The 13,017-nt window shown below is 40.2% G+C and overlaps 1 protein-coding gene across 1 annotated transcript in view; it reads left to right on the top strand.

Annotated features, from left to right (window-relative positions):
* Positions 1 to 3,345: 3,345 nt before the first annotated feature.
* Positions 3,346 to 13,017, top strand: part of LOC121396595 (sialic acid-binding Ig-like lectin 16) — a 32,629-nt gene continuing 22,957 nt past the window's right edge. The window contains exons 1-3 of the mRNA XM_041571691.1: positions 3,346 to 3,496; positions 8,627 to 8,755; positions 10,585 to 10,977. Of these exons, the coding sequence (XP_041427625.1) occupies positions 8,674 to 8,755; positions 10,585 to 10,977 (475 nt within the window). The 5' untranslated portion in view covers positions 3,346 to 3,496; positions 8,627 to 8,673. The remainder of the gene's footprint in view (positions 3,497 to 8,626; positions 8,756 to 10,584; positions 10,978 to 13,017) is intronic.

Consider the following 13,017-nt stretch of genomic DNA (forward strand, 5'->3'; position numbering starts at 1 on the left):
ATCAGTTCAGATATGCAGAAACCATTTTTCTTAAGAACAATTTATAACCAAGAATCACAGTTTCAGAATTACTGGAACTGAAACTCAGGGCCTCCCCCTCTCGTCCTTTTTTTAACTATTAACCCCCCCCCCATGTAAGTGTGGGGAGGAACTTTAGTAGAGTTTAGTAAAGAAATCGAATGACAAAGCAGGTGCTGTACATTTCATTAAATGGATTTCCTTATCTTTACATGTTACTTTACTTAGTAGATATACTGTATATTGTATAGCCAACAGTATCTGGAAACAATACATGGTCAAGAGTTTTAAAGGGCATATAAAGTCTAAAATAGAATAAGGCTGGAAATGCTGTATTTTGTATACTAAACATAAACATGAACTTACTGCACCACAAGCCTAATCAAACAAATAATTTATGCTTCCAAAGTTGGCCACAGGGGGTCACCATCTTGTAACTGTGTTAAACATCTTTGCAAGACCAAGACTGTGCACATGCTCAGTGTGGTCTGGGCGCTTAGGGATCATCATAAACAAAGCTGTTTGAGTTCTGCATGGCAGGGAAGTAAGGGGGGGCTCCCCCTGCTGTTCATAAGTATGATTGTTTCCCTGCAGAGCAGTTAGGGACCGTCTGACAATTCCTATCCACAGCAGTAAATGAAGCGAGAATTTCACTGCATACAGTCAGGTTTCTAATAAAAACTGTACACATTTTTTAATTAAAGTATATTGGAGATAGGTTTATTTTTCATTAAAGAAAGTAAAAATAGGATTTTATTTTTTTGCCTTAAATGCCTTAAATGAGCTTTATTGGCAGGATCAAGTACATTTAGCATTGCCAAGGCAGGTAGAGGGGTGAAATGGGTGGGGTTAGGAGGGCAAGTTTATGGGAATAGGGGAAAGTCCGGTCTCTCTCAGTCTATGACTAGTGATGGTCGAATCTCTCCCGTTTTAAGGATGTTTTATTTGTTTAATTTCCCATTTAGTTTTGTTTTCATTTTTTCCATGCATGGCAGGATATTGTATTTTAGGTGGTTACGGAAACACTAAGCTCTTTAATAATCATCACTGCACTTTGTGCTTTTAAATATTTGATGGTTCTGGCCCCACAATTGCGAAGTTGCACGGCTACAAACGGCTATAAGCTCAGTAATGGACCGACATGGCCTGCAAATCAAGTATTTTAAGGGGTGCTTGAAATGCATTAGCACAACTAGTTAGTGGCCACCAAATCTTTTAGGCCAATTAATAGTGATGGGCGAATTTATTCGCCAGGCGCAAATTCGCAATGAATTTGCATGATTCACTGCCAGCGAATAAATTCGCGAAACGCCTGCGAAATTTTGCGACAAAAACGGGCATCAAAAAACGCAAATTCGCCCATCATTACCAATTAAAGCTCTGATAGGTAAATCTGTATTACAAATATGTGGTGAAGTTGCAGTCAGCCATAGCACCCTCATCTACTTTTATGTAGGATATTAAAGTGCACTTTTATTGTAGTATTTCTATTTATAAGATCTTTCAAGACAAACAGATCTCTTCCCAATATGGCCACCTAGGTGGCAGTTTAAACTGGTCTGACCAAATAGTCTACAAAATATATTCATGATCACACATTTTTAAACTTGTGGTTTAGCCCACTATTTGCCCTAGTGCTGTTACTAACCCACACATACCTGAAGTGATAAGTGTAACAAGTATGTCATTCAATTTAAACTTGCACTGGTGTATCATGTGCCAGTTGTAGTTGTCAATTTCCCTGTAATTCTTGGAAAAAATACTGCATTGTAGGTGAAAAACATGGTGGTTTTCATCCAGAATATGCACTTTTTTGTATGTTATTAAGTAAGGGTTCAGATTGTCTCCCATGGAAAGGTTGATTAAATAAATGTTTAAAATGCTCTATATTTAATTGGGGAACTAGATTGTAACAGGGGAGACCGTCTTTTCGTGCCACACTGTGTACCCTCAATGTATCACCGACCTGTAGGATGGGGAGAAGGTCATTCAGTAACGACACACTGCAGCATAATCAAACACTTCTTTCTTTATTCATCGGCGCATACATCGGCACAGCAGCTCAACAACAGGACTCTATCCCCCGGTGCTTCAGCTTTACCTCTCACTGGGACTGCACACTGTCAGGGGGGCTCACAGACACACCTCCTTGGTCCTGATCGGCTCTGGAAGCCAAACCTCTCCTCTTAGCCCCTGACTGGCGGGTTTCCCACTGGACATACTGTGCCCACTATCTCCTCGTAGGGGCCACAGCTGCCCATGCTCGTCCCTGGCCCATGCTAGTCCCTTGCACCCACTAGAGCATACTAGTTACCACCAGCTTCCTCACTAACTAAATTCAATAGCTCTTCCAGAAAATGACTCAACTGTCAGAGAGTCTATTGCTCTCTTTCCTTCCCATGATGCATCTCAATATTCCTAACTGCAACCTTCCTTTCCTTCACCCAATTGAGAATTTCCCTAGCAACAGTTACCCTCTAGTTTCCCCTAGTGGTTCACCTGGAAACACAATGGTGCTCTTGTTCCCTTTGGCGCTGCCTCCAAGACCATAACATGGTTGTGACATCAGAGCAAAGGCACGAAGATTCAAAATAAATACAGGTAGATGTCGAAGACCAGGGTTCGATGCCCGAGTATAGGTCTTTCTTGTAAAGTTCTAAGTTGTGTCTAAATTCATTGGTTCCTGACTCTCTCCTTGTTCCTGACTTCCATCCTTTGCCACATACCTTGACATTCTGCCTGGATACGACTACTAGCTTCTTTAATTCCTTTTGGTACTGCGAATTGGACTTCTCCGCTCCCTGCTTCCTACTTGGTCCAGACTTCACCAGATTATGGCACTGGGTGAGATTTTTTTAAAGAGTTTCTTTTTTTAACGAATGCACATCGTTGAGAGGGGGGGGGCAATGCCAGAAAGTTAGAGGGGGTTAGTTCTCCTTTAAAAGCAGTATAAAGTAGGATTTGTATGAAATCAGGCAGTTCTTCAAAAAAAAGGCATCACGGCCCACAGTTATACAATACAGTAAATCTCCAGAGAAATGCTATTATTTCTGTGAATTTGTTTTGTATAAAGGTAACTCAAGCCACCAGGAAACAGATTGAATCCCTTTTTTCTGAAAAAAAGATCCAGTAAATATAAAGGCAATTTGACACTCGGCCAATAGGGTCTAAACAACAATGATATTTCTATTTAACAGCCCAGCACATTCTACAAAAAAAAAACCCTAAATCTTCTGATTCGAGGTAGGACTCCTATTATGGATTGAAAGAATACGTAATAACTTCTGTTTTTTTTAAGCTTTGCAAATTAGTGTTGCCCAACTTACAGAGAAGCAGAAGAGAAGAGGAAGGCACAGTGAGCAGATATGGGGCTATGAGAAGAGATAAATATAAAGAAGGAAATGATGTGAATAGAGAAGAAGCTCTGAGCTGTAGGGAGACTATAAATGAAGCTACAACTACATGGAATAAAAGTAAGGTAAGGAGATGAACATCTAATATGGACCTTTGTACTGAGGAATCCTGCTTGTCAATTGGCCAACTGTCAGATCCAGGCTCTACTAAAATACTAACAGTCACCAGGCTAGAACAGACTGTAAAAATAACCCCTCTCTTACTTACATCTGACTCAATTAATTCTAATTATAGTGTTTTTATAGGTTTTTGAAACCACGACTATGAAATCACGTTCTCTAAAACCATGGAATTGATTAAAAGATCCGAAATTAAAAAGTACGAATGAAAAAAAAGCACCTCTCAGAATTTGAGTTTTGTTTTTGGACAATTACTAGCGTAAAAAAATCGGAAAACTTCTTAATTGATTAAGAATGATCCAATAGGATCAGCTTCCACTAACTTCTATAGGACCTATAAGAGAATTTACTTATGTGGTTTTTACACTTAATATATCTTGACTTTTTAGAGCTTTTCAGAAACATATAAAAAACACACGTTTTTAGAGATTTGTGGATAAAAAAATTAATATTGTTGGTAAATTTGCCCAATAGAGTTATATATGTGGCGATGTAAGTGAGCTCTAGCAGGGCATTTGCAAATATATATAAGCCCTGAGTAATATAGCTTGTTTATATCAACTATAATAGTACTTATCTGTTATCTACTGTGTATCCTGTGCTTGAATGGCTGCCCCCATGGCTACACAGCAGCTTGTTTATATAAACTATAGTAGTACTTATCTGTTATCTACTGTGTATCCTGTGCTTGAATGGCTGCCCCATAGCTACACAGAAACTTGTTTATATAAACTATAGTAGTACTTATCTGTTATCTACTGTGTATCCTGTGCTTGAATGGCTGCCCCCATGGCTACACAGCAGCTTGTTTATATAAACTATAGTAGTACTTATCTGTTATCTACTGTGTATCCTGTGCTTGAATGGCTGCCCCCATGGCTACACAGCAGCTTGTTTATATAAACTATAGTAGTACTTATCTGTTATCTACTGTGTATCCTGTGCTTGAATGGCTGCCCCATGGCTACACAGCAGCTTGTTTATATAAACTATAGTAGTACTTATCTGTTATCTACTGTGTATCCTGTGCTTGAATGGCTGCCCCCATGGCTACACAGCAGCTTGTTGATATAAACTATAGTAGTACTTATCTGTTATCTACTGTGTATCCTGTGCTTGAATGGCTGCCCCCATTGCTACACAGCAGTTTATTTATAAAAACTATAGTAGTGTTTCTGAAGCAAACACATCAGTTTTACTCACTATAACTTGGCCAGTTGGCCAATTTACAAGTTTAAGGCAGACTTGCACATAACCACAGGTGAGATGCTCCTGGTATATATATGTATATAGCATCAGCACACTCTATAAATATTAATACTTTATGCTGATGATGTTGCAATAAATGAATTAAAAAGGCTTTTATGTATGATATATTTTAGTCTCTGGTGGAGTGGAGGCTTATAGAACACACCTCTTGTAGCAACACAAATTTCATCTTTATAGATACACTATATAATATTATAATATACACTTATCTTCACACAGGTAGAAATAAGTTAAACCAGTATTGGGGAGTTGGCTCCAATCATGAGCACTGTTAGGGCTGAGCAATAAAATCTATTAGCAAAGAAAATCCATGCATATCAATAAATAGTTTATTTGTGATTCAATTAAATCAATAATAGCTTATCTGCGATAGAGTCCAATCAGAAGGACCCGTGCTCGACCCAGAACCGCTGACCCCTAATCCAACCCACCCAATCCATCCCCCTAACAGACCCTACACAGTTAAACTTCCCTTCTGACCATATTCTTTTTTTAGGGTTTATCTTTCTTCTATTTATGGCTGTCATTTGTTGTTATGTTGAAAACAATTAACCACTTCCTTTATTTCTCATTTCCGCTTGCCGTATATTCAATTTCACATATTTTATTGTTATTATTTGGGGAAAGCCCTTATAAATGTTTGCGACTGAACAGAAGTATTGTAAGTATCGCATAGAATATCAGTTCTGTTATATTAGGGAGGAACAAATGGCAGTAGAATTGCAGTTAATGCCAATCTTTGCCTCTTCTGCTACTCTTACTTTTACCTTCAGAATCGAGATCAATGATTTTTTTTTTTTACCAGCAAAACTTAAGATTCAATGGGGCAGATTCACTAAAGGGCGAATTGTCACCAGCGCTCGCTTTGCACACTTCGCACCACTTCACCAGGTGAAAATTCGTTATTTCTAAGCTAATTCACTAAAATGCGAAGTTGAGTCCTGGGTGCTGAACGCCGGTGACTTTTCACTAGCGTTACTTCGGCAGTGCGAGCATTTCAAAGCAAAATTTCGCTAACGATCGTGAAACGTCATTGTCCTTCTATGCTTGGGCCAATTTTATTAGGTCAAGTACATTAGGGTCGGACTGGCCCAGCGGGACACCGGGAAAAAACCTGGTGGGCCCTGACCCCTTCTGCCGATATTGTGATTATACAAAAAAATTTCCTCTTTCAGCCGGTTGCGCATGAGCACCAAGCGTTGCCTTCGGGTATGCTCCCTGAGCCTTGCCTAAATAAATGCGTGTGGAGCCTCACAGTAGGGGGGCGGGGCCGGAGGCGGGCCCTGGATGGCAGCCCCGGTGGGCCCCGAGCCCCCCAGTCCGACCCTGAGGTATGTCTTTATTAGAAATGTTGGTACAAATGCTTTAAGTGGCCACTAATTATTACACATGTCCAAGGGACCTGAATAAAGACAAAAGAGATGGTATAATGCCCTACACATGAGCCCAACCTAAAATGAATGTTCCATGGCCCTCAAATGTCTGGGGGAAAATGTTAACCCAAAAAAGTTTGCTAGGACTTTTGCAGGCAATCCTACTTTAAAAAAAGAAAAGTCGCCAGCGTTTTTTAATGCATTTCCGGCACACAGGATATGATGTAAGTGACATAAGATTGAGGAAGATGTGGCTTCATTTTAGCACTTCGTCTGGTCTGAGGTGGTGAAGTCAACTCTGGCGAAAGAGGTAACTGAATTTGCGCAGTAACGAACATTCGCCAGAGTGAAAAGGCACCTGATAGGGTGCGAATGAACGCTAGCGACCGTCCCCGTTCGCTAGCGTATTGGCGCCTTCACCTGTTAGTAAATTGGCAATGTCCCTGCAATGTCCCTGTTAGTAAATTGGCAATGTCCGTTAGCCACTTCACCCTTTAGTAAATCTGCCTCAATGAGTATCAATGAAAATCATGTAAATGACATATATAAGAAGGTGAATAATTTTATGCAAACGTTTTTTAACACCCTATAACTTTAACGGGGGTGTATGGATTAATTATTACTCACCAATTTTTATGCAGTCTTCAAAGATTACCTTAATTGATTTGCAGCAATTTTAATGAATTTAGTAAAGTTTACTTTTTAACAGTTAATCAGTTATTTACAATCTTCTATAATGAATGGATTTTAATGTGTGATATATAATAATGAATTAACTTTAATCTCACCTGGGTCAATTTAATCCTGGTTATTTAAATTAACTTCTTAATTTCATTTGAAGCACTAGCACTTTATAGCACAATATTAATTAATCCTGTTACATGATTTTTAATTGCTAATGAATTATTAGCACCTAGCACATAGCACTTTATTGGGTAACCCAGCAATGGCTGCCCAATAATTGAAGCAACACTGGGTTAGTAACTGTTAATAAACTCTGACACTGCTGCACTAATATTTGAATTTTCTTTAATTGGTGGTCAATTGAATAGAGAGGGGTTTTACTTCTTTTCATTTCTATAACATATTATTTTGGTAATCACACCTCTTTCGTTCGGAAAACGTATTGCTTTTTTAGGAAGGTACACTGAACAATTCTTTCTTTATATATAAGAAGGTGACCAATGAGGCAAGTCAGGCTTAATTAGCTTAGCAGAGGACATGAGTACAGAGTACACAGCACTGATGGAAGGGAGATAGCAGAGGAGGCCATCTTGAATGAAATGGTTGATATAGATGTAATGGGAAATGGCAGAGATGTATTGGGGTGCTCAGATAGCATTATACAGAGGATGGCAATGTTGATGAAACTGGAGAAAATATTATGTTGAACCAATCACAAAACCTTTCTTTTTTATACACTGTCAAACAAATAGCAAAGATAGGAGCGGAAGGAGGCACAACTCATATTAGGGCAGTTGGTAAGTAGAGAGCAGCAACCTCAGAGGCCCCCATTTGCTACCAAATGAACACTATGGGGTTTTAAATGCCCCCTCTTCTCAATCTAATCAAATTACCTTCTATGAGGAGATAAGCAGAAACCTAGACTCTGGGATGGCAGTGGATGTGACTTTGCTAAAGCACTTTAGTGTGAGAGAGTGCAATTGTGCTCTTTTGCTAGCATTCTGGACCCCCTCCAGTGGCATTATGGCCCCCTTGGACCCCATGTAGCAAAAAAAGTTGAGCCTGGGGGAGGGGGATGGGGAGGCAGCAGCAAGCCGCTTCTGGTGGCAGAGGGACCAGGATCGCCCCTGAGCCCAGTAATTAATGTCTGATGCCCTTATGCCCACTGGCATAATGAACAATACAGCAAACCCCACTGCATTGGGCCCCGGCACCCAATACGCTGCTGCTTGTGCCTGCTGATGTTCTATAATTTGTGTGTCTGAATGGCATGCAACTTAGGGACAGGACTAGGGAATACCTACACCCTGCTTATAACTCACATATATATACTGTATATCCGCAAGGAGGAGCACTCACATAGCATCGTGTCCAGGTAAATGTTTATGGAACATCCGAACAGAGTAATGCAGTGCTGGGAAGCTCCGCCAGTGCTGCATATGGCTGTTCTGCTGTGCAGTACTTTGATCTCAAGTTGTGCAATACAAATAGAAATAAACATACATTGGGATGGTCAGTCAGTTTTGTGAGTCCAAGCACAAGAGCTGCACAAGCTAAAGCCAAAGTGCTCCAATTTTTCACATTTTGCACCTGTACAGGTATGATAAATGAGGCCTTGTATTGGCTAATCTAATAGCCAAATTATGGAGGACAACTGTAGTCCTGTGTGAATTTGCACCTCCATAAATTGTATCAAACATACTTAACCATCTCTTTCCATCAATATGTTTTTGATCTTATCTCTTCTAGGTAAAGAAGCCATTATATAACCACAGGCCAATCTATACTGGTTATATATGAGGATGGGGGTCAGAAGATATTGGTCTTACTGGGAATACCTTATTATTCTACTGTCCCTTTTGTCATTGCAATGGAAGGGTGAGTATAGTTGACTTTTTATCAATAACAATTTTCACTGAGGAGTAAAAGGAGTAATAGCAACCCCAACCTTGTCAGTCTCCCCTCATAATTTAAGTCTTCCCTCCCTCTAACCAGTTTAGTTGCACTTAGTCTCTGCACTCTCTCCAGCTCATTTATATCCCTCTTAAGGACTGGAGTCCAAAACTGCCCCCATACTCCAGATGAGGCCTCACCAGGGACCTATAAAGAGACAGAATTATGTTTTCATCCCTTGAGTTAATGCCCTTTTTTATACAAGACTAGTGATGGGTGAATTTATTCGCCAGGCGCGAATTTGCGCGATTCGCCGCCAGCGAATAAATTCGCAAAACGCCCGCGAAAATTCGCGGCAAAAATTCGCCGGCGTCAAAAAAAAGATTTTTCTAAAAAATGGACGTCGCCGTCAAAAACGGGCACCGGCGTCAAAAAACGGGCACCGGAGTCAAAAACGGGCGCCGGCGACTATTCATAGGCGCCGGCGACAGTTTTTGTGCTTGACCCGAGTATAAGCCGAGGTAGACTTTTTCAGCACATTTGGAGTGCTGAAAAACTCTGCTTATACTCGAGTATATACGGTATGTTCCAGGCCAATATTCCTTAATTGAACCATTTGGCTGCCGTTGCAGAGTTCAGGTCCCTGCTCACCTCCTCGTAAAAGGCACTTGAATTAGTCTGGCAAGATCTATTACGCATAAAATCAGACTTATATGGGCTATATTTATCAGAGTGAAGTGAAAGATTGCCACAGTCTGCTAGAGTGAAATTCCGTCAGTCCTCTAGATTGAAAATCCGCCACTCTCCATTCATTTCTATGGGATTTTGAAAGGCATATTTATCAAAGGATGAACTTTCACTCACCCATTGATACATACTCTTTTAAAAATCCCATGGAAATGAATGGAGAGTGGCGGAATCTCACTCTATTTCTAACGTCACTCTTTGATGAATATACCCCAATGTATTATGATCTGCAATGAAGTCCAGTATCTTACCCCTGTAATACCTCTTCGAAAAGCTTTCCTACCACTGATGTCAGACTAACCGGCCTATAATTATCAGGCTGAGCATGTGATCCATTTTTGAATAGCGGCACCACATTAGCAATTCGCCAGTCTCTTGGCACCATGCCAGAACTCAATGAATCTTGAAAAATTAAGCAAAGAGGTGAATTGTTTTGTGGTGAAAGGCTCCAAGAACACAAATATTAAAAGTGATCAAGCCAACCTCTTACACATAAACATCTTGCTTTTGCATGCCCTAGAACTAGAACGTTATGCTTTCCGCAACAAGGAAACGTTTAACTTCATGCAGCCCTGTCATTTTCTTGTAGTCTGTACTAGTGATGGGCGAATTTGTGCCGTTTCGCTTCGCCGAAAAATTCGCGAATTTCGCGCGAAATTCGTGAAACGGCGAAAAATTCGCGAAACGGCGCCGGCGTCTCGTTTTTGACGCTAGCGCCCGTTTTCTACGCCGGCGCCCTTTTTTTGACGCCGGCACCCGTTTTTTGCGCCGGCGTCCATTTTTTCGAAAAAAAAATTTTGACGCCGGCGAATTTTTGCGGGAGTTTCGCGAATTTATTCTCTGGCGGCGAATCGCGCAAATTCGCCGCAAATTCGCGCCTGGCGAATAAATTCGCCCATCACTAGTCTGTACTCACGGTGGTGCAGGTAAGCACTGAATGTAGGGCGAATTCAGTCGGAATCTTGGTTAATGTGACAATCTTGCTAGTTTGTTCTCTGACAAAATGTCATGTATAATAAACAAAGCACATATGTATCAAATATAATATCATGTTATCTCTCTCACAGGCAGGAATTGTCAGGAACAGACTGAGGCTCTACCAGGGTTTAAAATCGAGGCACCAGCAGAGGTGACAGTGCAGAGGGGACTCTGTGTGCTCATCCCCTGTAACTTTACTGTTCATCGCAATTATACCTTAACCAAAGATGCCATTGGAATCTGGTATAAAGGATATAAAGGACATTCCAGTGACGCAGTTGCAGCTTCTACCGACTCCACTCGGTTCCCTGATACAACAAACGGCCGCTTTATATTCACTGGTAATGTGAGTGCAGGAGACTGTTCCTTCTCTATCAGTGATGCACAATCAGGAGATGCAGCAAAGTATCGGTTCAGACTTGAGGATAGATCTCCATTAAAATTTAATTTTCTTCATATCCAACCATCTGTATCTGTGACAGGTGAGTGAACATAAAAACAAAATGATTACAATTGCAGGCTGCCATTTTCTTCACAAAGAACCAAACAGATCTGGGACAGAGTAAAGTACAGGGTGTTAAGCGGCAGCAGTGATACAAATATCTGCCAGAAAAAACAACCGTGTCTATTGTTTTCTTTTTAGATGTTCCCCATGTCTGCAAGGCTTAGGCTGAGGCGGAAGGATTTTTGCGGTAGAGAAAGATTCCACCCCTAAATGAACTAATTGTAGTGATGGGCGAATTTATTCGCCAGCCATGGATTTTGCCTTTCACGGGCCGCAAATGTTTTTGCAGAACTGCTGCAAAAATTCACCACCAAAAAAACGGCAGCGCATAAAAATTATTTAGACGCCCGTTGACTTTAATGCATTTGGACAAAATAGTCATTGACGGGACAGATTTGCCCATCACTAATGATGCACCATTTTACTCGGCTGAAAAATTTGCTAAATGGCCAAATATGGTCAAAACTTTATTGTAAATACCTACATAATTCTACATTTTACCCACTGATAAATACAATTCTAAAAATCCCATAGGAATGAATAGAAAGTGTATGAGTTTTTGATACATCTCATATTTTAATATATCTGCCCCTAAAAGTTAATGGGTATTTTTTTTTGTGCCAAATGCATTGGAGGCAATGGTGTATTTCTTTGCGTTTTTTTTCCCTGGTGAAACAAAATGCACAGCAAAATCCTAGGACGCATTCACAAATATTCTAGCACTAGTACAATGTGAATTTCACAACTAGTGATGGGCGAATAAATTCTCCTGGCACGAATGTGCGGCGAATTTCCTTGTTTCTCCGCTGGCGAATAAATCTGTGAACCTTCCGTGAAAATTTGTCGGCTAAAATTCACCGGCGTCAATTTCTGATTTTCACGATTTTTTCGGAATGCTTGATTTTTCCGTGAAAAGGTTCGGGAAAACGCTCTAATTGCTCGACTTTTTTGTGAAAACGTTCAAATTGCTCAATTTTTTCCGTGAAAATGTTCGATCTTCACAAATTTTTCGTGAACTTTCCAATTTCACGATTTTTCGCCCATCACTATTCACAGCAATTCTGTATCAGGTGAAAATATGTGCACCAATAATTTGTAACTAAAACAAGAATTTACTTCTAAAGGCTCATTTGCTAACACCGTGCAATGTGCAAAATTTTTACCAACAATGCAACATATTCACAAAATTCCAGCTCACTTATTCACAGCAGTTCCATATGATGCACCAATATAAATACAATAGGGCAAATTCACTAAAGGGTGATTTTTCACCTGCGAAGGCTCCACCACACTTTGCACCACTTGACATAAATTCACTATCAGTACACTAATTTACTAAAAGTTGCTTCTCAGCAGCCAAACGATGGTGAAGTTTCCCCAGCGTTAATTCGTCAGAGCAATCATTTCATAGCAAAATTTTTACCTAGTGAAACTTCATTAGTACGCTTACGCTTTGGTCAATTTGAATAGGGCAGGCACATATAGATCATATATACGTCTTTATTAGAGATGTTGGTGCAAATACTTGAAGTGGCCACTTATTATTACACATGTCCAAGGAAGCAAAATAAAGACAAAAGAGATCCTCTACATAAGCCCACCCTAAAACAAATATGGCATGACCTTCAAATTGGTTGAAAAAATTGTTAACACAAAAATCTATAGTTAGAACTTTTAAAGGCAATCCCTCTGTAAAATATGAAAAAACACCAGCTTTTTTTAGAACTTTTATGACTTTTCGCATACAGGATATGATGTCACTGACATAAGATAGAGAAGGGTGTAGCTTCATCTTATCAGTTCACCAGGTCTAAGCTGGCGATGGAAACTCTGACGAAAGAGGTAACGTTCTGTAATGTTCTGTCCTCTACACCTCTTAGTAAACTGACAATGTACCTGTGGATGGGATTTCTAGCGAATTGACACAACCCTCCAAAGGGACCCTGGAATTAGTAGTTGGTCCAGTCTGGTAGTGATTGCTTCAGTGCATGCACATGCCCATAATTCATCAGATCAG

Source organism: Xenopus laevis, chromosome 7S, assembly GCF_017654675.1.
Source record: "Xenopus laevis strain J_2021 chromosome 7S, Xenopus_laevis_v10.1, whole genome shotgun sequence".
Lineage (NCBI taxonomy): Eukaryota > Metazoa > Chordata > Amphibia > Anura > Pipidae > Xenopus > Xenopus laevis.